The sequence below is a fragment of the Sapajus apella genome, unplaced genomic scaffold, assembly GCF_009761245.1.
Source record: "Sapajus apella isolate SASKATOON/1434 unplaced genomic scaffold, GSC_monkey_1.0 scaffold53, whole genome shotgun sequence".
NCBI lineage: Eukaryota > Metazoa > Chordata > Mammalia > Primates > Cebidae > Sapajus > Sapajus apella.
The window spans coordinates 10,520,185-10,545,572 of record NW_022436993.1 but is presented as its reverse complement, the minus strand read 5'-3'; the positions used below and the strand labels follow the sequence as shown (position 1 = coordinate 10,545,572).

Genomic DNA, 25,388 nt, shown 5'->3' with positions numbered 1-25,388 from the left:
GAGATTTCCTTTCTATACATCAAGATCAAGGAGACAGCTGAGTGAAAATGAGAACTTGAGGACGACCCCTGAATGTGAATTCAGCCAAGGTCCTAATATACATGGACATTCTTCTCCATGGACAGGATGACAAGCGGTTTCCAAAAAAAGACATTATTGAAAACTGAAGTCAGAGTCAATCTCACAGAGGCAATCATCGGGCACTTGCCTGTTGATAAGGGGATGCTTTGCACTTCCATCCTTTATCCCTGAAGGAGCAGGAGCAATGGCCTGTTGGAAATCGCCAGGTATCTTGGATTCGTGGAAACACACACGCTGATGAAAAGAGGGAAGCCCTGACTAGCACTTTCTCTTTTTGCCTCTGAGTTCAAGTAGGCTGGAAGTGCACAAGAGTCCTTCTCTTTCTACGAAGAAAAAGAAACAAGATCTTCGTGTTGGAGTGTTGTGAGACATTGTTTTGACTTCATTTTAAGCCCTATTAACTTTTAGTATTATCCCCAGTAGATTTCCTCAGTAAAGCGAGTGACTGAATCTCCCTCAATGTCCATTTCTTTAAATGCTATCACATAAAATCTCGAACATGTATTGCATATGTTGCTGTGATGGTAAGAAAATAATATGTGCCAAGCACCCGCCTGGGTGTGTCCTAGAGCAGGACATCGGTCCTTCCCCTCCTCTCCGCACGCTCTGTCCTCCTCCTTAGTTGTCTTGTTGATGGCCTCCTGTCTGTAGAGTACATCACAAACCCTAATACTTTCATTCATTCACGGATGTAGCAAATACTTATTTTTATTTGATACATGACACTCTGTAAATGCTGGAGATACAAAAATGCTGGGTAGTTCCTGCTGTTGCATTGTTCTCAATCTACCCAAGAAGTGGTCAAATAAAGCCAGTCGACATTGGCGTGATACTGAGCTATGTGGAGAAACACACCAGGAGAAAGTTAGAGGAGAGGCAGCTGGAAGGGCTTTCCTAGGAAAGCAGCTGCCCAGCTGTGTCTCCAGGGAGGAGCTAAGCAACCAGCTAGGTAGAGGAGGAGATGGCCAAGCAGAAGGAACAGCAAGCAAAAGGGCTCAGAGGCCGGGGAGAAGAATGAGTCTGAATTGATAGAAAAGGGGCCAGAAAGGTGAAGAGCGGCGCCTAGAAGCAGAGGACAACCACAGAGCTGGCATCGTGGGAGTCCAAGGAGAAAACCAGGGTGAGGCGGAAGGCGTGGTCAAATACAAGGAGGCAAGTAATACAAGGATAGATGTCTGTTGACTATATTGCCGATGATCTCAGCAGAGAGACCGCCAGGAGAACAGCAGGCGGGGCAGAAGTCAGTCCGTGATAGCCTGAGAAATAAATGGGAGTTGAACGCTGTCAACATGTTATGTGGCTTTTGTGGCCTGAGCTGCACCGCCACGCCTCCCCCCTGTGGGGGGACTCACGATGATCTCAGTAGCATATACGGGAAGCGCGATTTGGGGTTTCATTTAACATCTTGTGTTTTGTTCTGTAGCGCCCCCCCCGCTGGTTTATATCTAGTATTAGTAGATATATCTCTTTAAAACTGATTTCATATTTTGGACTACATCAATAACCCTTGGAATTTATGATCGCTCATTCATTTATACTGCCAGTTTTTCACTTTAGGGATATAATAGATCATCACCACCACTAACCCCACCACCCCCACATACTTACTCCTCAGTGCTTTTTCTACCTTTTTTTCTATTTTTCTTTTCTTTCTTTCTTTCTTTCTTTTTTTTTTTTTAGAGACAGGGTGTCCCTCCATTGCCCAGGCTGGAGTGCAGTGGCATGAAATCAGCTGCTGTTCCTTCTGCTTGGCTGCCTCTTCCTCTACCTGGATGGATGCTAAGCTCCTCCCTGGAGACACAGCTCAGTGGATGCTTTTCTCAGGAAGCCCTTCCAACTTCCTCTCCTCCCTCTAACTTTCTCCCTGTGTGCCCACGAAATCTGCAACCTCCACCTCCCGGACTCAAGTGGTCCTGTCACCTCACCCTCCTAAAAAGTAGCTGGGATTACAGGTGCGTGCCACCATGCCCAGCTAATTTTTGTATCTTTTGTAGAGACAGATTCTCACTATGCTGCCTGGGCTGGTATTGAACTCCTGTGCTCAAGCGATCTGACTGCCTCGGCCTCCCAGAGTGCCAGGATTACAGGCATGAGCCACCATGCCTGTCTTACTTTTTCAACTTCTATTTGTACTTCACATTTTAGCACTTGGAGTATCATTTAGCATCTGATACTTTATAGCATCCCTTCTCTTCTAAATATTTATATTCTTTGTTAAAAATTTTTATTTCAATAGTTTTTAGGGCACAGTGGTTGTTTTGTTACATGGATGAATTGTATAGTGGTGAATTCTGAGATTTTAGTGCACCCATCACCCGAGTACTGTACATTGTATCTATGTGTAGTTTTTTTAATCCCTAGCGCTCCTCCCATCTTCCCTTTCTGAGTCTCTAAAGTCCATCATATCCACTCTGTATGCCTTTGCATACTCATAGCTTAGCTCCCACTTATACGTCAGGATATACAGTTTTTGGTTTTCTCCTCCTGTGCTACTTCACTAAGAATAATGGTCTCCACCTCCATCCAAGCTGCTTTGTTCCTTCTTATGGCTGAGTAGTAGTCCACGGTGTATATACACCACATTTTCTTTATCGACATATTGGTTGATGGGCACTTACCTTGGTTCCACATCTTTGCAATTGTGAATTGTGCTGCTATAAATGTGTGCGTGTGTGTGTGTGTGTGTGTGTGTGTGTGTGTGTCTTTGTCATATAGACTTCTTTTCCTTTGGGTAGATACCTGGTAGTGGGGTTGCTGGATTGAATGGTAGATCCACTTTTAGTGGAATCTCCATGCTGTTTTCCACAGCATTCGTACTAATTTACATTCCCATGTTCCCTTTTCCCCACATCCTTGCCAACATCTATTGTTTTTGACTTTTTAATAATGGCCATTTTTGCCAGAGTAGGGTGGTGTCTCGTTGTGGTTTTAATTTGCATTTCCCCAAAGATTAGTGGTGTCGAACATTTTTTCCTATGTTTGTTGGCCATCTGTATATCTTCTTTTGAGAATTGTCTATTCATGTCCTTTGTTCACTTTTTGATGGGATTATTTTTCACTTGCTGATTTGTTTGAGTTCCTTGTAGATTCTGGGTTCTAGACCTTTGTCAGATGCATAAGTTGCAAACATTTTCTCCTATTCTGTGGGTTGTCTGTTCACTCTGCTGATTATTCCTTTTGTATTCTTATTAAGGTTACATGAAAGACTTGCTCAGTGTGATCGGAGGCTCCCTCTTGTGGCAGACAGTGGCTGGAAGCCATTTCCAAACTTTCCTTTGCCTGCCTTCAAATAAACAGACTACCAAGTGAGACATTTATCTTTCTGGACTTCCAGAAGCCAAGGCTGAGCATGTGACACTTATGGCCAAAAAGATTTAGGCAGCAATTTTTGAGTAGGGATTGCCTTTTCGACTACAAAGGCAAAGCCTCATTAGGAAAAAGCCCTTTGCTCTCGTCCTTTTCTCTCCTCAACTGTAATGCAGATTGCCCCGAGGGCTGCCACCCTTGGCCGAGGTATGGATGAGAACCAGGCACTGAGGACAGCTGGAAGGCACCTGAGGATCAGGTATCTCCCACCCCAAGATGGAGGGTAAGGGAAAGAAAGTCAGGGCAGGTGTTTTGAACCACATTTGTGACATTTATATAAAAGAAATTTCTCCACAGTGATGTTTTAAAGGTATTTTAAGCACATCATTTCACAGTGTGACTGGAATAGTGATATACCGATTTGAAAGCAGTTATTTGAGTGAATAAAAGTTTCGTTTTAAAGGTGGGGGAAGGGCGTGACTGGAATACAGATTTATTTGGATTTCTGAAAAATATAGACTGCCCAGGCTACAGTGGAAAAAGCACAAACTATTAGAACAACAATGCAGAGCCCGCTGCAAAAACAAGGAAAGAATTCAGACAGCCAGTGTGAGACCCTCTCTGTCCTTAAAACAACCCTGCAGGAAGGCGTCCTGGGTTCAAGTCCCAAGTTGTACACCTACTAGCTGTGTGACCTTAGGCAAATCACTGCAATTTCTCTTTGCCTCATGGTCTTTGTTTGGGGGAAAGGCGGAAGGAATTTGCTCAACAAATATTCAGTTTCTACCATATGCCATTATTATTCCAGTCACAACTGTAAATGAAACATAGAAACATCTCTGTCCACATGGAGCTTGCTGCCTAGTGAGAGGAGATAGATAAGAACAAGTGCTGTGAAATATATGTGGTGTCGTATGGTGAAAAGTGGTACAGGAAGAAACAGAGCAAAGAAAGAGGAAGCAGACAGTAGGGTTAGGAGTGGTGACTGCAGGGAGTGACAGAAAGCCGGAAGCCGGAAGCAGAAAGCTGGAAGCTGGAAGCAGAAAGATGGAAGCCGGAAGCAGAAAGACGGAAGCTGGAAAACAAAAACCTGAAGCAGGAAGCAGACTAGGTGGGTATCTGTGGGGGGATTTTCATAAAAGAGCCTTGGTCCAGGCAAAGAACACTGTCAGAGACAAGGCGCCAGAACATAGCGTGTTCTAGAAATAGCTGGAAGTTCCATACAGCTGGAACGCAGTGAGCAAGGAGAGTTGAAAGAGATGAAGTCAGAGAGGCAGTGGGGGCTAGAGTTTTTAATGACTCAACAACCATGGAAAGGACTTCGGCTTTCACTGAGTGAACTGAGGAGTCACTGGAGAAGAGCAGCCGGATGGAGTCTGTATTTAAGAGGACCACTCAGCGTGCTGTTTTGAGAATAGATTCTGGAAGGGGGCAGTAGTTCTGAGGCAATTACAGCAATCCGGGCAGACAGGAAGAGAAGGTCCTTTTCCACCCCACCAATTTGCCATGATGTAATGTGTATGAATGTGAATTTCAAGAGACTGCCTGCATTTATGATACATTATTATTGCCAGTTTATGACCTTTATGCTAAAAACATGCTAGGAGGAAAAAATACAGCCAAACAAATGCAGTTTTATATGAACTCACAGGCAATGATAAACACACTTTTCAGCTTTTCAAAGAGTTGACGCCAAATTGATGTCTGATTTAGATCCTACTAAATGGCTTAAGGAAACAGATGAGCGATATCTGTTAAAGCAAACTAAATATGGCCTGACGACTCGATGCTTCTATATTTGGGTCCTTGCGGACAAACTATAACCTAGCTTAACAGGCAGACAAAATTGAAAACCTAACTTAAGAGCACGCACCTGTAACAATAGCTGAGTCTTGGCCAATCCCAGCAGCCACAATTCAACCACTCATAGACTGCTAAGTGTTCAAACTGTGTTCAAATAAGGCAAACGCCAACCTGTAACCAACCCAGCTGTTTCTGTACCTCACTGCCGATTTCTGTGTGTCACTTCCTTTTTTTTCTTGTCTACAAATTTGCTCTGACAATGAGACATCCTTGGAGTCTCTCTGAATCTGCTGTGATTCTTGGGGCTGCCCGATTCATGAATCGTTCATTGCTCAATTCAACTCCTTTAAATTTAATTTGGCTGAAGTTTTGATATTAACAGACCAATGACAGGTCACATCCCTACTTCACTGGCTTCTTTATATGACTCAGGAAACTAATGAACATTCTACATCTGGGGAAAAGAAATAACCTGAACCTTTCCTCAACAGAACAATAACACATTCTTATATCAGCTTGTTAAATGCACCTGACACGTCTATATCAAGTCATTACACACACACACACACACACACACACACACACCCTTGCTTAAATGATTGTTAAACACCTATGATCCAAAAAAATAATCACAAGGTATCACTAATTTATTTGCCAGGTTAAAGCTCTAAGATAGAGCTTTAATATCCAATCATTGATAATCGAAGAAATTCTAATTAAAACAAAGAGATACCATTTTCACCCATCAAACTAACAAAAATATAAACATAATAATACTTAATGTTCATGATAAACCCCAACTGATCAGAAACAGATGCTGGGCCCATGGGAAGAACCCATTCCCCCAGTGTAGGCACCCACTCAACCAGGTATCCACCTCTGGAGTCCCTGGAAGGAGGGTGGGGGGCTGGGGACAGAGCACCTGGGACTTGGGCTGTAGACCTCTCAGCACCTTAATAACTGGTATAGCTATCCCAGCTGAACATCAGCTCTGCTTCACTGTAACCCCTTCATCTCTCCAAATTACAGACTTCATCAGGTCATCCACCTGAAAAGCCTTCAATAGGCCGTTCCCCTTTGTTTTCTAGCCCCCCAACTACTTTTTCAGCCTCACATTCACCTCTCCTCAACATATACCCTGAGATCCAGCCATCCTGAGAGATTCCTCAGCTTCACAAACCCGTCTTGTTCTTATATCCCCAAGCCTTTACATGTGGTGTGAATGTCTACTTCCCTCCGCGCCTGCTCAAGGAATTTCTACTTATTCTTCAAGACTCAAAACGGGCACTTGCACCTGCTCAGCCTCCCCTGGCTCCTCTCCCCTGGGGTATCCCCTCTTCATGTCTAGACATACTTCAAGGACAGCATTTATGCAGAATGATCATTACACATGCTGCTTCCCACTCTCTAGATGGCGGACTCCTTGGGATCAAGGATAGATGCTTTCTTAGGACTATGTCCACAGATTCTGAAACTCTGGCTGACGAGGGCAGGGTCTCAGAAAATCTTCAGAGATTCGACAGTTGATGTGCTTTGCCACAAACACTGCAGAGCTGGACCTAGCACCTGCCTTCCTAAGGAAAGAAGGATGTTTTTACCCAATCAAATTAGGTACCACCTGCCTATCCACCCTGTTGGTGGCCAGGCTCTAAGATAAGAGCACAGGTTTCCTGCAGCATAAATATCCATTGAATGGATGAATGAATCCATTAATAACCTTTTGACTGTGTGCTGGAGTCAGTACTGTGCTGAGAAGCATATTTTCAAACGAAAAGAAAATCATCTTTTTGACTGAGTCGGGATAGAATCTTTGGATATAAATTCATTCTTAGGGGACTTTCTCTTAATGAAACTCATGGTGAATGAGGCGGATGTGCTTATTCCCTGGACCTTTCTGAAAGTACAATGCAATCCCACAGATACAGTCTGCACACAGCAGGAATAAAGGGTGAACCTGTGCCTATAGGTGGTGGGAGAACAGACACACACACACACACACACACACACACACACACACACACACGAAAGGGAAACTGAGTGGGTTAACTCCAACTTGGGTAAAGTCAATAATGAAGTCTCAGCCCACGTTCAGTGGCACGGTTTATGGTTTCTCTTGTAACATGAAAGGGCAACTTTCTGTAGGTGGCCACCAGAACACACAGCTTCTGCCTTTAAAGCTGGGCACAGACTCTCCGACCCACCCACGCAGACTGGGGCAGCTCCAGGCCCCCAGATTTGGCAAGGACTCCCATGCTGAGAAAGCTCTCCAGGTTATTTTCAAAATTGACCTGAGGCCTGAATTACACCCAGCAGGGATGCCAGCCTCCTGGAAAGCCCCCTGAAGCTGACCTCTCCCCATGCGTGGCTTATTCTGCCTTCCTTGTTGCTGCTGCACATCTGAATTCATTACGTTTGACTTCATAATCTGAAGAGATTCAAAGATCTGGGTTGGTCTCTTTATCTTTCAGTATATGTGGCTTCTAGGCCAAATTCTATCACCTCTAGGTCTCTCCAAGGCCCTCTGTCCCCCAAAGCCTGACACATGTGCTCACCTCCTTCCAAGGTCCCCTAAATGTCCAGAAAGATCAACCTGCATTTCCTATGAGACACACTTCAACTTATCTCTGGAGTCTAATTCCCATGAGGGCAAAGGCCATGAGGAACACAGCCTTCAGATCTATGGCCTCGGGCAAGTTACCTCTCTGTGACTTGGCTTCTCCTTTGGTAAAATGAGAATATTACCAGTTCTACATAATAACATTGTGGTAAGAATTAACTGAAAGCTGCTGAAACCTAGTGCTTAGTAACAGCCGAATAATTGCTAAACTTCCTTGGTCCTATTGAGCTTGACACAAAGCCCCATACATCGCAGGGACTCCCATTTGGGTGACTGTTCCCTATCTTAAATATACAGCATTTCAGCCCTGACTTGAACTGCTTACAAAATGGGGGGCAATGCAATAAATCCAAATGTTAATGGAGGACTTTGTCCATTCTGTCTATGTCTCACCTCAAGATATTTTTGATAACAATGTGGGTTGCCTAAGGAGACTTCTTAAAAGTTGGTGCTCTTCAAAAATAATTACATCCTCTCATATCCCAACAACACAACTTTACTTCTGTGAAAGCTGATTGTGTGAACTGGGTGATTCTTGCCATACCCAAATAAAGCAGTCAAGGGACCAGCGGGGGTGGGGGTAAGCACTCAGCACATAGTACCTGCTTCAATAATTATCCACCAACCGAGCTACTAAAACAATGTGCTGTAACCCTAAGATGAGTTTTACGTAGCAGCTGCTAGAATGTCCTGCTACGACTCTAAGACTAGTTTTACTTACCACGGTCACTCACCAGTTAGAGCTTGCCAGCTCACAAAATCTTCTAGAGTGCCAATGAGCTTTCTTTCAAAATTGTACATAATACTTCTCTTTCTGACAAAACTCCAATATTGTTTGGCTATGTCCCTAGCCACATCTCATCTTTAATTTCCATGTGTTGTGGGAGGCACTAAGGGGGAGGCAATTGAATCATGGGGGCAGGTCTTTCCTGTGCTATTCTCAGGATAGTGAATAAGTCTCATGAGAGCTGATGGTTTTATAATGGGGAGTTTCCCTGCACAAGTTCTCTTCTCTTGTCTGCCACCATGTAAGATGTGCCTTTCACCTTCCACCATGATTGTGAGGTCTCTCCAGCCATGTGGAGCTGTGAGTCCATTAATCCTCTTTCTTTTGTAAATTACCCATTCTAGGGTATGTCTTTATCAGCAGCATGAAAGCTAGCTAATACAAATTCACAACCTTCTCTTTGTTCTTCAGGCATACCTGAGACCACCCCTGTCTGTTTGTATGCCCCAAATTGCAATTCTGTGATTCTCAAATCAAACATTTCACTTACAGATTCATCTCTCTCTCTCTCTCTCATTCTCTCTCTCTCTCTCTCTCACACACACACACACACACACACACACACACACACATATTTGAGAGGGGATCTTGCTCTGTTGCCTCAGGCTCACATGCAGTGGCACTATCATAGCTCACTGCAGCCTTGAACTCCTGGACTCAAGCAATTCTTCTGCTTCAGCCTCCCAAGTAGTTGGGACTACACATGTGCCATCATACCTGGCTAATTTTATTTTATTTTTTAATTTTTAGTTTGTAGAGACATGGTCTCATTATGTTCCCCAGGCTGGTCATGAACTCCTAGCCTCAAGCAGTCCTCTTTGCTTGGCATCCCAAAGTGCTAGGATTACAGGTGTAAGCCACTATGCCTGGAACATCTCTATATTTTATTTTGATTTCAGCATACTTGGTGTCAGAAGTTGGGTCTGAAGCAGACTCACCTTAGAGAGATCAACAACAGGTCATGGAAATATGGCTTGTGGTACCCAAACTTGGGCCCCCCTGTTTCTGTAGGTTGCCTCTTTTACCACGTGGTGAGTCTCTCTTGGATTAACTCTCTTTTTTTCTTTATTTTATTTTATTTTTTGGTTGAGCTTATTTTATTTGGGAATTGATTATGAGAAGTCTTTCCCCTTCCTGGTTATGAGATCTCCTGTTTAGGGAGAGTTTTTTCACCCTGGAAAAAGTACATACTCATCAAGAAGGATGTTAACTCTTCTCCAGTATGTACTTTATTCTCCAATTCATTTGCACACTTAGAGTTTAATTGGGCTTTTGTGTATTTGGCACTAAACCGAATCACCTCAATAAATTTATTTACAAATGGGCTCTCAAAATTCAAAGGCATGCCAATATAGCTCCTCACTCTGGGACTCCAGCTGGTAGCATACACAAACATTATGGAGATCATTCAAAGAGTCTGTTTTTCTGAAAACTAAACTAAAAAAAAAATCACAGCTATAAAATACAGTACAAATAGGAGGCATATCTCAATTGGTATCTCAAGGCTCCAAAACACATTCAGGACTCAAAGACTGCCTCGATTCAAAATACTGTCTCTGAGCTAGCTGAGACTTTCCGGTCCAAAGCCTTTCCCTTCCCTTTCTACACCTCATCCTCTTTATCTTTCTCTAAGCTAAGCTCTGTTTCTCCAAAACTCCTCAGCTATTCCGTCATACTGACTATTTAAGTAAAGACACTTGGAAACCACAAGATAACAAAGAAAATCATTTTGACCTTTGTGATATTTATTAAAAGCAAAAGATGAAATTCCCATGTAAAAGACACTTTCTCTGTACTAAAAGGAAAGGCAAACTATTATCACTGAGGACAAGGGATTGAGACCAAGAGAATACTGCACAGACCTTGTTAAAATAATGCTTACCTTTTGAGCCTTTTCATATAATTCAATCACATTTTCAGAGGTAACAATTCTTTATTCAATCCAGTGTGCTGGTCACTAACTCCAACTGCTTTCCCAAAATGTGCTTCACAGCCTCCATAAGATGACATATTATGGTAAATAAAAAACCTTACAGACCACCTTCTAAATGACACCTTTTTTTCTATTTTACAGTTTCTACGTAATTTCAAATTGAAAATGCTATCTTCTTCATTTAAAATGATAATTTCATTTCTTGAGATAGAATTTTCCTCTCCAAGCTTTTCGGATTCATATCTCAAGTGTTGACCTTTTTACACATCTCACTACTTGTGATTTACAGTTCATTACTTTCTGTGCTGCTTCCTTCTTTTTTATTTTTTGGAATGGAGCCTTGTTGCCCAGGCTGGAGTGCAGTGCAGTGGCACAATCTCGGCTCATTGCAACCTCCACCTACAGTATTCAAGTAATTCTTGTGCCTCAGCCTCCTGAGTAGCTAGAATTACTGGCACTCACAACCACACCCTGCTAATTTTGGTATTTTTAGTAGAGATAGGGTTTCTCCATGTTGGTCAGGCTGCTCTCAAACTCCTGACCTCAGGTGATTCACCTGCCTCAGCCTCCCAAAGTGCTGGGATTACAGACATGAGCCGCCATGCCCTGCCTATGTTTAACTTTTTATGAAATTACCAACCTCTTTTCCAAAGTAGTTGCACTTGGACCTCCATGAATGTCTGATGTATTGCCAGCAATCTCTAAGCCTCATCTCTCACCTGTGTCTGTTGCCTTCTGCACAATTCTAATAAGGCTCACTTTACTCCCACTTCCCATGTGTCAGTTTAGAGACTCCCAGGTCAACGGCAAGTGAAGAAGAGCCATCACTACAGAACATGCTGAGGTTATCACCCAGGAGGAAATGGCTTATTAGAAATTCTTAGAGCACTAAAATATTGATGTAGCTGTTCCTGCAAAGTGCATGAACACAAGTGGAGGTATTTTCAATTGTACAACACAGATTCAACACTCCCTAGAACGGTGTGGATCTTCCAATAAGGAAAGGAAGATCTTAAATGAACTCTCAGTGCCAGCAATCTTAAATCAGATCCCGGCTCTGGCTTCACGCCATCATAGCAATTTGAATGGGGGATTACTATGGGAATCCAGATGGCAAGGCCCATAGCTTTCATAATTATAAGCAATAGGAAATTACTGGAGGCAAAGGGATACTGATTTTTAGTCACTTTTGTAATAGTTTCTCAACTCAATAGTTTCTCAAATGTAATTTGTAATAGTTTCTCAAATATAAAGCTTTGCCTCAAGGTCTCAGGGCTATCCATAAATTCATGAGTATACCAAACTCCTGGGCACTGCACTGGCTATGCAGTCTCCCTGTTCTAAAACTTCTTATCCTCCTCTAACCCTACCCCAGGACTTCCTGCTTATGTGAGTAATAAACCTTGCTGTGATCCCACCAAAGGACGACTGTCATGAGCTTCAGCAGTAGGAGCTTACCTTGGGAGGAAGCCTTCTCCATGTCATGGAGGCATTGCTACAAAAGCCATCATGAAAGGCATGAAGTTGTATCTCATTGTGGTTTGGTTTACATTTCCCTAATGATTAATGATGTTGAACATTTTGTCATTGTGCTTATTAGCCATCTATCTATCTTCTTTGCTGAACATAGGTCTTCAAATCTTCTGCCCATTTTTCAACTGGGTTGTCTTCTTGTTAATTGAGCTGCAAGAGTTCTTTACATATTCTGATAAAGTCTCGTATTGGATATATGATATATAAATGTCTTCTCTCTGTCTATAGCTTATCTTTTTTTTATATTCTTAATGGTGTCTGTTGAAGCACAAACTTTTTTTTTTAATTTAGGAAAAATATAATTTGTCAAATTTTTCTTTTATTGATTATGCTTTTGGTGCCACATCTAAGAACTCTATATGCTCCAAGGTTCAAAATTTTTCTTTTATGTTTTCTTTTGGACATTTTACGTCTGTAGCTTTTGTCTACGATCCATGTGGAAACCATTCTTCTGTGTATGGTGTAATGTAAGAATCTAAACTTATCTTTTTGCTTACAGAGTTCCCATTGTGCCAGCACCATTTGTTGGAAACCATCCTCGCTCCACCATTTGTTGGAAATTTATCCTCGCTCTAAATTTGTCAATTAATTTAATTACGTTTCATTGGAAATAATCTGTCAAACTCAATAAAATTAGATTTATTAAAAAACTTACTTGAAAGTTCTACATTTGAAATTGGCCCTAAACACAAGCTCTATTTTTGATTGTTTGTATGGTAAAGACAATATAAAACAATCTTTTTTTTTTTTTTTCTGAGATGGAGTTTTGCTCTGTCACCAAGGCTGGAGTGCAATGGCATGATCTCAGCTCACTGCAACCTCCACCTCCCAGATTCAAGCGATTCTCCTGCTTCAGCCTCCTGAGTAGCTGGGATTACAGGTATGTACCACCACGCCTGGCTAATTTTTGTATTTTTTGCAGAGATGGGTTTTCCCCATACTGGCCAGGCTGGTCTCCAACTCCTGACCTCGTGATCCACCTGCCTTAGCCTCCCAAAGTGCTGGGATTACAGGCATAAGCCACCACACCTGGCCAAAACAATCTTTTAAAATGTTATTTATGTCTCAGTCTGCCAAAACACACTCTTAAGAAAAATGGAAGGAACCTTATACAGTGGGCAATATTTAGAAAATGCAATATTTTGCAGGCTGTTTACAGCTTTTTCCAAGAAACCAGCCCACGGTTTGCGTATGTGAGTAGTAATATACTATAAAATCAAAAAATTTTTGTGAAGACTTTTTAGCTTAAAATATGCCATTTTTATTCAAAAGGATCTTCTAGAAGCCGCCCAGTGTAAACCTGAAAAACACTGAATTTCTGACTTAGAGACGCATTTTTTTAAAATCATTGTTTTTCTAAAGTTACATTTCTATACACAGTTTCCATTGATCTATAGCTTTTCAAAGAGTGTTCAAAACCCTACAGCGGCAAGAGTGCTAACACTGACTGAAAAGGTATGTGATCCTTAATCTCCCAAGTTTTTATTTTAAAAAAATTATCCTAAGTACAAATATCATAAGACTTATACCAGCTTATTATTCAAATTCTTTGTTGATATAGAGTTTGCCTTTAAGAAATAATTATAGATATGGGTTTTCAACTCCGCAGGTTTAAATCATCCTCTTCCGATTATAAAATGTTATTTTGTATGCTCACACATAAGCACACAACTATAAACTCTGACTATTTAATCATGTAAATCTCACTGTCTGTCTATCCTATCATACAGCATGGTAAAGTGTACCTCCAAAAACCTAGACAAGGCAACAAGACTCCAATCCCAAAAAGCTGGAGTTCTAGATTGTAGTTGGAGTACAGTGGCAAAGAAGACAGACAAGGCTCCTACCTCCCAGAACTACAATCTATTACATGTATAATATTCCCTAGATACAGGAAACATACGTACTTTGGTATCCCCAAAGTGAATCTGGTGTGTTAGATGAACTCCCAGCTCAAAAATACAAAAATATGCCTACAACTTAGTGTGCAAACACTAAAACCACATGGGCACATATAAATATGAAGGACATAGGTGTCCTCTTACATAGCGAAGTACCAACAATATTATCAAATACATATTATAGCCATAAAAGATACCTGAGAAACACCAGGTGTTGGAACCACACATTTATTTTATAGAGTTAGGAAATAATGGAATATAATCTCAAAAAAAATGTGGAATACAAATATAGCTTCTAAAGACAGCATTCCAACAGAGGTTCCAGCAACCAGTGACAGACTTTAATCATTTGCAAAATTAATGGTCTCTTTACAACCTCAACTTTTTGAAATGCTACAGTTTAAAAATTATATGGTAGAGAATTTTGGTGTATTTTTCAATAACAACAATAACTAGCAAGATAACAAAAAATGTTTTACGGCAAATGCAAAAACACAGGTTATGCCCCATAAAATTATCTTTAGAAATAATTATGCCCATGGATATGAATGTTCCTGAGAATTAATGACTGATTATCTACAGCATGTACAAATCATTCTTAGTACTTGGTGAAAAATAATAATAAATGTGTTTAAATCTGACAGCATAGAAAAGATGGACTTAGCTGTGGACAAGCTGAACTCCTAAGTGTATATAGATAAATACACCACAGCAATGACCATCTTCTTAGCGGCAAAGGAAGCTATAAAACAAGGCATCAGGAAAAAAGAGCACCTTTCTCCTGTTTACCCAAAGCACCAGTGGCTCTTTAAAGGGTTTTTCTTTCTGTCCTGCAAATGAGAGATTACAGAACCCTCGTACTGTTAGATCACAGAACAGCTAAATACTAGTGACTCTGAAAGGAATCACTCCACCTGGCAGAAGAGGAGATATATTTCTTTCCTTTTCTTCCTTTCATATCCCTTCTGCTGTATCCAAGGCTCTGGTCTCATTATTTCCACTGTTAGCACCTAATATGCCAAAACGTCTGCTTCTCTATAACCACCTCTCCAAAGATATTTTTCCTGCCTCCACTGGGCAGTCAGGATTTTTTGTTCTTTTAAATGTATGCTAATACCTGTTGCCTTAAAAGAACTGTCTAATAAGGAGACACTGAATAAATACACAAGAGCAGACAACATACCCCACTAAGGAAGTCTTGATTTATGTCACAAGGAGACCAACCACCTTTGCTTTAACATACGTGTGTGAATGGTATCGTCTGCCGAATGTTGTCCCTTGAGTCATAAAAAGAAACATTCCAGCCTCTTTGTTAACAGAAGTCTATCAAGTAAGTAGTAGAGTTATATGAGTGAGACAGAAAATAAAATTCCACCTCCAACAACCTCTGAAATGGGAGGTAGGCACGCAGACACCATTTCTTCATGAAATCCTGCCCTGTTCCTCTACCCATGCCACAAAGGAAAGGGACTAGCAGGGCATTTATTTGCGTCATTCACACTCTCCCTGGCTCTCCTGTCCGTGTGGAAAGACACCCGTAGAAGCTCAGGGGTGACTGCAGCTCATACTCTGTAGCCCTCTACCTGGGTCAGCTGCCCTGGACAATTGCACCTGATAGCTTTTCCAGAGCAGAGCAGCCGGAGAGGTGACAGAGAATGAAAGCACTGGGAAGCAAATGTGAAACCCATTTCCAAACAAGGAAGGCAAGGAGAAAAGCAAGTCACACAAGAAAAGAGATGGAGGAGAAGTCCCTCTCAGTCTTAAAAGAGAAGGGTTGCAATTTAAGATGGAATTAGAACGTAGAAAAAGAACCAGAATGCAAGATTTAAAGCCTCTTTTCAAAGCATTTCGGAAACCAGACTCAAGGCAACTTTAAAGCATTCTAAATGTTTAAAATCAGGACACATATTAGTATTATTACTTCAAAAAGCAAGGACACAACCGTGAAAAAGCTTTTATTGCTCTCGGAAGTAAAATCCAATAGCCTTCATCTATTTGGAGCATGGGGTGGAGAGGAGAGGGTTAAAGGGTAAAAATCAAGTATTCTAGAGTTAAGTTTAGCTTTATGGTTCTTTTTTCAAGTTCTAGTTCACACTCACCTTGAATTTTCCAAAGCCTGTAGTTATGATCCCATTGTGAACATATACAACAAAAAATATCAAATAAAACATTATTACATTTTTCAGTATAAGACAGCAGAGAGTAAACAGTGCCTGATTTTCTCTCTTCCAGACTATTTACATTCTTACAAACAGGCACAAGTCTACACAAAATGACAAGTGCACATTTTGGTGGCAGCCGATCAGCTGCTTCAGAAATGTGTCTGGCTTGGAGAAGAGATATCATTGACAAGAGCAAATACGGAACCACTCTGAGGAGTTAGTAGCTCTGATGTAAATTTTCACCTCAGAAACAGACCAGGTCCAGGGAGAAAAAAACTAGAGAGGTTTTGATTCTCCTCCCACTGTCTGCCTTTCTTTATCTAAGAATAGGGAGCCTGCCCCAACTGGAAAATCAGGTAGCTTCTCCCACACAGGAAGCGATCTGCTACCTGAGGCAGAAAGGATTGTTTGGGTGCTTCTGTGCCCAGTGCTCATTCATTTCTCTCTTCCTGCATCCTCTTGAGATTACGTGTTGATTACATTATACTCTATTGTATTGTATTGCATTATACAGCAACACTAAAAGAATGAAAGGAAACAGGAAAGGGAGTCAATCGACCATTGCGCCCTGGCACAGGAAGAGGGTGGGACAGATAGATACTGGGACAGCCCGGTAAGCTTAGCCTTCCCAGGGTTTTAGATGACCTTTGTCATGCACCATTCCTGGCAGCAGCAACAGGTCAGGGTGACCAGGATCACCTAGGAATACAGGTACTTCTGACAGTCATGAAACCAAGGCAGGAGAGCAAGAGATAGCTTTGGGGTCTGGTATCCAAAAACTCAAATTAGTAAATTTCATGTTATGTGTATTATATCACAATTTTTTAAAAGCTCACATTTTAAACATTCAGGGGCTTAAGGGTTATATGGCTCTGGTATCCATAACGCTGCAAAATGGAAATCTTTTAGTCCCCAAGGTGGACAGCAAGAAGTCCTAAGTCCTCCGATCTGATAAGCACAGTGGGACAGAGGACTCCTCATCTGGGGATATCTAGGTTGAAAACAAACAAAAAAATCATAAAACTTATTTAAATATTCTATAAGGTAGGAAGAGACCATTGCTCTTAAAATGCAGAGAAAACTCATACTTTGAAAAACAGTTAACTGCAAGAAACAGGAAATCTTTAGAAAATATTCCCTTCATGCTCTCAATTAAATATAAGAAAACACAAAATAGCAAATGGAAAGTGAGATGTAAAATGCCACTTAGATGCTTTCTGGGATGGAAACTGATACAGTAAGAGTCAGGCTGAAAGAAAATAATTGTAAAGAATAAAAATGTAATCAATTTACTGTTTCAGATAGGGCACAACAGAGAAGTGACACTTTGGAAAAGTAATTCAGTAACATGGAAGATAAATTTGAGAAGCCATTCCAAAAAGCAGAGGAAAAAGACAAAGCCAAAATCGAAAAGAGAAATAAAGTTATTAACTTGGGGAGAGGACGGTGAAGAAAAGACAGACTAAGAACTATGCAACACAGAAAATGAAGATTCACTTCACAAAACAGAGGAAAAATGTCTACAAAGTTTTAAGAATAAAAAGAAAAAAAGAGCTGGGCACCGTGGCTCATGACTGTAATCCAAGCACTTTGGGAGGCTGCGGCGGGTGGATCACCTGAGGTCAGGAGTTCAAGTCCAGCCTGGCCAACATGGCTAAACTCCATCTCTAGTAAAAATAAAAAACAAAAAAATTAACCATGTGTGGTGGTGGGCACCTATAATCCCAGCTACTTGAGGGGCTGAAGCAGGAGAATGGCTAGAACCCTGGAGGCGGAGGTTGCAGTGAGCTGAGATGGCACCATTGCACTCCAGCCTGGGTGACAGAGCAAAACTCTGTCTCAAAAAAAAAAAAAAAAAAAAAAAAAGAAAGAAAAGGAAAGGAAAAAAAGATAAAACTGTGATCAAATAAGAGAACCCAGGTATGAAAAGTAAAAATTGTGGCTGGGAGCAGTGGTTCATGCCTGTAATCCCAGCACTTTGGGAGGCTGAGGCAGACAGATCACCTGAGGTCAGGAGTTCAAGAACAGCTTGGGCAACATGATGAAACCGCCATCTCTACTAAAAATACAAAAATTAGCTGGGTGCAGTGGTGCACACCTGTAATCCCAGCTACTCGGGCGGCAGAGGCAGGAGAATCACTTGAACCCAGGAGGCAGAGGTGGCAGTGCGCTGAGATTGCACCACTGCACTCCAGTCTGGTCAACAGGAGCAAAATTCCATCTCAAAAAAAAAAAAAAAAGTCTCCTAAAATAAAAACTTTCATGAACAACAACAAAAAAAAATGTGCCCTAAGTATTTAAAGTTTCACAACTATAATACATATTCCAATGCTAAAAATAGTAGACTTATACAAACAGATACTAAGCTTATGACCAAGAAAGAAATAAAAACGAAGAACTGAAGAAATGGGGAGGGGATCATTTAAAATAACAAATTCTAAGCATTGAAAAGAGAATCTAAATAGTACTAGGTTGTTAAGCAATAACTCAATTCAAATAAAAACAATTTTTCTTATGAAAAAGTATATAATAAAGTAATAATTACTAACTGAAAAGCCCATCACTTTGCTACATGACCTTCAAAACTGTATAGATTAATTTAACGAATATTAATTTTTTTTTTGTAAATTTTGAGATGGAGTCTTGCCCTGCCGAGGCTGGAGTGCAGTGATGCGATCTCAGCTCAGTGCAACCTCCACCTCCCATGTTCAAGTGATTCTCCTGCCTCAGCCTCCTGAGTAGCTGGGATTACAGACGCCTGCCACCACACCTGGCTAATTTTTGTATTTTTAGTAGAGAAAGGTTTCACCATGTTGGCCAGGCTGGTCTCCAACTCCTGACCTGAAGTAATCTGCCTGCCTTGGCCTCCCAAAGTGCTAGGATTACAGGCCTGAGCCACCTTGCCCAGCCTAGTTTGAGGATTTCTATTCAGCTTTAGCAATTAGCAAGTACGGGCAAGCCAAAGTCCTTCTGCAGATAAAAAAGACCACAGGAAAGGGAGAGAAAGGCCACTAAGAGAAATAGCAGGTGAACCTCTCTAGAAAAACAGAGATGTGAAGGTGAGGTCCCCTATCTCTGGTAAACCCCTGGTTCAATAATCCCAGATGGATCAAGGAAACAGACACCAACAAACCAGGACATTCAAAGAATAACAGCAGCTGCTGTCCAGGAAGTCACAGGCTGCCACACAATCCCAAATCATCACCACAGATGTTTAAAGCCAAAATGGACAGCTGCCACCAAAAGGTGCCAAATCATAGCCGAGACGTGGATGTTCCCATGGAACTCCAAATTAGCTAGTTACACAAGCTTGTGCTGACCATTTCATTAATCTCACAACACTTCAACCCCTCATTCTAATGATTATATAAAATTTAGATGTATTTTTAAAAATCTAAACATTACATATAGAAACTGAAGAAATGAGTCCAAAGCTACATTCAATAGAAAATTCATAGTATTAAAATATTTTTGTTACAAAAAAAAGAAAGAATAACATAAATAAGTCAAGTATTCATTTCAAGACATTAAGTTGAAAAAATAGAATATTTTCAAAGATAAAAGTAACACAAAGGAAATAGAACATGGAAATATATATATATAAATTGAGACATAAATCCAAGAGCTAGTTATTTAAAAAACAAGCAAACCACTGAAAACCCAAAACTTATTAGCAAAAGAAAGGATCCATTGTAATGGATTTATATTTTGAAAACTGGTAGTTTATTTTTCTCTTTTGACTTTCTGAGTATTTGACCTTCCCCTAGTCAACTTGAAACATCTTTGCAGGGAGGAAGGAGAGATTAAGACATTTTCCTGAAAGAATGCAAAGAGAGAAAATAAGGTAACAATCCACTTTAGACAAGTAAAATAGAATTTTCTGCAGCCGTAAGAGAATATATTCCAAATTCTTTTCATTCTCCCACTTTAGTACATTAACCATCTTACCTGGAAGACACAGCTCCTTGAACATTCCCAAACTTTTTCCTCTGGTCCCAACAATTTATCATTAAGGCTTGAATTTGAGTTAGACCTGGAGGTTTGCATCAGGGCAAATGGAATATGAAACAGAAGAGGGAAGCCTGCGCATTTCTGTAATTGAGTCAATACGGGGAGAAGAGAAAAAAAGAAGAAGTTTTGGCTTGTAGAGGGAGAAGGATGGGGGCAATAAAAAGCTAGTGGCAAGAGTAATAACAAGGACAGAAGGGCTTTGCTTCCTCCTTCAATTAGGATTTTGAAATACATCACTTCTTGGGCAATGCCCCACCCTGAGATAAACAAGAGTAGGGTCACATCTACTTGGTGGAGCAAGCAGAGGGAGGCCCTGATATTTAGTTTTCTGAACTAATTTTGGTTCTTATATGTTTAGATGAGGCCCAGAAATAGGTGAGGGGCTGGCTGTGAAGCTAGCTAGCAACAGCTGAGTGAGTGGCATCATAGCAAATGTCACAGAGAGACAACCCAAGATAGGACCAAAAGAGAATCTTTGCCAGATTCCTGAAAGGTAACATCAGCAGGATCTCAGGTGAGGCCAAGACAGCCAGGAGCACCACCAGGTGCAACACCTGAGGGAAAAGAAAGAGCCACAAGCTGCAGGTCTTATCACTGACTCTCAACAGGGTGCCTGGCCACCAGATGGAAAAGGATGAACGTCACCCTGTAGATTAGAATGAAAAGAAACTGTGATCACGAGCTCCAACCCTTGACTTGACCACTGCATCACCTAAGGTGCCCTCCCTAATATACCTGAATGTCATTTTTTTTTCTTCTTTTGAGACAGAGTCTTGGCTGGCCACCCAGGCTGCAGTCCAGTGTCACAATCTTGGCTCACTGCAACCTCCCCTTCATGGGTTCAAGCGATTCTCGCATCTCAGCCTCCTGAGTAGCTGGGACTACAGGTGCATGCCCCCACGCCCAGCTAATTTTTGTATCCTTTAGTAGAGACAGGGTTTCACCACGTTAGCCAGGCTGGTGTCAAACTCCTGACTTCAAGTGATCTGCCCGCCTCTGCCTCCCAAAGTGCTGGGGTTACAGGCATGTGCCACTGCGCCCAGCCTACTTGGATGGCATCTTAAAGTGAGAAGAGAGGGTAGAAGCAATCTGAGAGCCTTGGCATTTGTTCTCAGAAAGAATAAATATTGCCAGAAAGAGTGTCTTAAATTGTCACATCTAAGCTTTCACCTGGATCGAACGTTTTGAACACACACGCGCACACACACACACACACACATACACACACCCCATCTTTCCCAGCACCTATGACAGGCAACACAGTGGGAGATTACATGTGTGGGATTCTGCATTCCCCTGGCCTGGCTTTCACTCCAGACTCCACAATGTGTTAACTCTGTGATTGTGGACAATGTACTTAATCTTTTTGCTTCAATTCCCTCATCTATAAAAATTAGGGTAACAATAGTTTCTCTTAGTATTTTTAAGGATTAAATGAATTAAAGGAAAAGTGCTTATTCCCAATAGCAAAGTCATAGAATCAACCTAAGTGTCTCCTAACAGAGGACTGGATAGAGAAAATGTGGCATATATACATACCACATACTACAACTCGGTCATAAGAAAAGAAGGATTTAACGTCTTTGGCAGCAACAGGGATGGCACTGGAGGCCATTCTTTTAAATGAAATAACTCAGAAACAGAAAATCAAATACCACATTTTTTTTTGTAAATAGGAGCTCAATCTGGGTACACATAGACACAGACTGTGGAATACTGAACACTGGAGACAGAGGTGGGAGAGTTAGGTGAGAGCTGAGAAATTATCCATTGGGTATAATGAATACACCCTGTTTGGGTGATGGTTTCACTAAAATGCCAACTTCACCCTTAGGCAATATATCCATGTAACAAAAATGCACTTTACCCCCAAACCTATTTCAAAAAAATTTTAAATTAAAAATGTTAAGCGCTTAGATCAGTGTCTGCCCCATAAGAAGAGTTCATTCAGCGTTGGCTCTCCTTGTTGCTATCAGCATCATTGCCGTGGAGCTCATGGGAAATGTCAGACCAGCTCCAGAAAAATGAAGGGATTACAATTTCTCTATACAACCAAGGAGTATGGTGGGTTAAAATTTGCACCGCTCCTCCATAAATAATCAAAATCATAAATGATAAAGGGGACATCATTGTCAAAAGACAAAGAGGCTTTTACAAACACGGAAGAATAGTATAAATTTTTAAATGCTTAATAAAATGGGCCTTGTTCAGAATTATGAGTTAGGTATATTAGCCCAAGAAGTATGCCAAGTAGAAAAGAAGCATGTCAAAAGAAACTGAAAAATTCGTCACAGAATCACTTCTAAAAACGACCTGAGATCAAATCATTTAATGAGTACATTCTTTCAAACTTTCCCAAAGGGGCAACCTTAGAACTGGCAATAGCCACGGGACTTGGGAAAAGATGGAATGCTTCCCAGTTCATCAAGAAAGCTAGGCTACCTATAGTACACCAACCTGAGTAGAATGAAACTATAGGACACTATTTTTCTCAAAAGCTTTTGTTACTTCAGGAGGTCCCAGTGCCTCTAATCTGCTGTGAAATTGCACTGAAGGGGTGGCAGCCATGGTGTTCCTCACTTCAGGGTTTCTTCCAGCCATTTCCAGACCCTACTTTAGAGCCTTGCTGGAGCTACCTGGAGTCGTACCATCAGAAGATTAAGGTGGATCCAAGAGCCAAGAATATAGAGAAGCATGCACAGAAGAAAAAGGATTTGCAAGAGATAAAAAGAGGAAAAGAGACCTTATGGAAGATTGCAATCATAATAGCAATGCTAAGGCAGAAAGCAGTACATTCTGCTTGTGAATATGTAAATTGATTCAACCCTTTGAGGAAGCAACTGACAATGTGACTTAGAACGTAAAGAGTGCATACTCTTTGACTTAATAATCCCAACTTCTATCAGTCCGTCCTGGGCAATTAATTTGAAACGAAGATAAAGATTTACATACAAGGATGCACTTCATAGAATTACTGATGGCAAACAAAATGAAACAAAAACAAAAAGTAACCTAAATGTTTGAAAATGGAAACTGTTAAATAGATTATGGCACGTTCAGATGATAAATTATGGAACAATCCAAAGCAATGTTTCTGTGGGGGGAGGGAAATGTAATGACAGGTGTAGGTCTATGCTTTTTTTTTTTTACAAAAAAAGAACATAAACTACAATGTATAATCTCAGCTCTATCTTTCAAACATATGTATGTAGAAAAGACTATTGGAAGAAATACAGACCAAAACCAACCTGAATATGGTCTCTGAGAGGTAAGGACTCTGAACGAGTAACATTTTCTTTTATACAGTTCTATTTTCTAACTTTCTGCACAAAGCCGTATTACTTTTACAATCTGAAACAAAAACAATGACTGCCTATGAATAAACACACAAATGAAGGATAAGAAAAACAAGCCTCCAATCACTAAGGGCAAAAGCATTCCTAGCACACAGAACAAACCTGAATCTTAACACGGGTGCACTTTAAAGCATTGAAAACAAAAAGCAAACCAACCAAATCCCTCCGTAAAGACAGGCTGAGCTGCCTCTCTCGGGGGATTTTCAACACACCGTCGTGGAGAGGGAAACTCAGCACCCATTTTTCAAATGCAGCTGTTGGATGATTCCCCCTTGATTCAAAAGCCATCCACATCGAAGGAAAGGCTCAGAGAATTGAGAGAGTGTGAAGAGTGCAGCACCCCCCCCACCCCAGCCCTCTCCAAACACGCACACACTCGAGCTTAATCGCGTCGTCCCAGCCTGCCCACTCCAAGCGAGTCCAAGCCGGTGCAGCCACGCCCCGCGCCCGGCTCGCAGCCCCTGAGCCCCAGTCGGCCCGCACTGGGAGCCCGCTGTACCTGTTCGTGGCGCGCGGTACCGCGGTCGCCGGGCTCCGGAGCGTCCTCAGCGCTGCGGGAGTGCCGTGGGTGGCTTCCCTGCTTTCCTCCACCACGATCCTGCACAGCCGGGGAGAAAACTTAAGTTGCTACGCCCCGCCGGGAGCCGGTAGCTGACAGGCTGGGCGTAGCGCTCCAAGCCTGGCGGGGAGATATCGCGCTCCCCGGCTCCCCGTCCAGATCCCCAACCCCAGAGTTGGAAGAGCCTTAGGGCGGGAAGGAAGAGACAGCAAGGACCAGAATGGGGAGCCCGGGATCCTGACGGGGAACCCGACGGCAGGTCCCGCTCCGCAGCTGCCTAGCCGACAGCGATAAGCGCTGGAGCCCCCGCAGCCCTGACCGGTCCCTCTGCTCCCCAGGCGCTGCCCACCGCTCCAAGGGTCGCCTCCCTGCGACCCCCTCCCCCACTCCTCTCTCAGGCCGTCGCCGCCTGTCGGCTGCTCCCCGCCGCGGCCAAAAGTCTCCGCGTCCAAGCAGAGGCAATGAGCGGCTTGGGGGTCCGGGGACGCCCGGCGCGCGGTTCGCTGGGCGCGGCGGGCAGGAGGGTTACCTGGCGCGGGCGGGCGCGTCTGCCGGGCACCAGAGCAGGCGCAGCAGAAGCAGCAGCAGCAGGCTAGGGAGCAGGGCGAGCAGCGCGCCCCCCGGCCGCATCCTGAGCCACAGGCGCCTCCGCCGCCGCTGCTGCCTGGGCGAAGCGCAGCCCGGGCGGCCCCGACTCGCGGCTCCCGCCGCTGCCGCCACTGCCGCCGTGGCCGCAGCCCCGCGCACCCACAACGTTCACAGGCGGCGGCGAGTGGCGCCCCCAGCCCAGTGGGCGGAATCTCCGCGGCGGGCGGAGGCAGAAGCCGCGTCCGGGCTCGCTCCGGGCTCCCACCCGGACCCTGGCCCGCGGAGCTCCGCGCTCGGCTGGCAGATGACGATTCGCCGAGCTCGCCGCCTGTCCTCCCGGAGGCGCTTCGAGCTGCTGCGGGCTCCGGTCGCCGCCGCCACTGCTGCTACCGCCGCCGCCGCGCGGGGTCACCTGAAGGTTGGGGCGCGGAAGCTCAACTCCGTGCTGATTGGGCTCCAACTTTTCTGCGCCCTCGCCTCGCCCCAAGTGCCCGCGCGTCCTCCGGAAGCCCACGCAGCCCACCCAGCCACACTACAACTCTGCCTGCAAAGACGAGGGGAGAAACGGGCCGCTTCAAAAACTTTCAAAACTGTGCAGTCGCTCGGCCAGATCCTCCCACGCATGAAGAAAGCTGGGGACTGGGGAATTGCTGGGTGGATCATGACACTGAACAGAAGCAGTAACCTGTGCTTACTTCACCTAGATTCAGAGGGCAGCCAACCGGTATCAGGGAGTAGGAGACTTTTAGGC

General features: G+C 42.8%; 1 protein-coding gene across 1 annotated transcript in view; it reads right to left on the bottom strand.

Annotated features, from left to right (window-relative positions):
* ST8SIA6 (ST8 alpha-N-acetyl-neuraminide alpha-2,8-sialyltransferase 6) overlaps positions 1 to 24,805 on the bottom strand; it is a 136,124-nt gene extending 111,319 nt beyond the window's left edge. The window contains exons 1-2 of the mRNA XM_032244130.1: positions 24,579 to 24,805; positions 23,990 to 24,088 (exon numbers count right to left, since the gene is read on the bottom strand). Of these exons, the coding sequence (XP_032100021.1) occupies positions 23,990 to 24,088; positions 24,579 to 24,679 (200 nt within the window). The 5' untranslated portion in view covers positions 24,680 to 24,805. The remainder of the gene's footprint in view (positions 1 to 23,989; positions 24,089 to 24,578) is intronic.
* Positions 24,806 to 25,388: the final 583 nt, after the last annotated feature.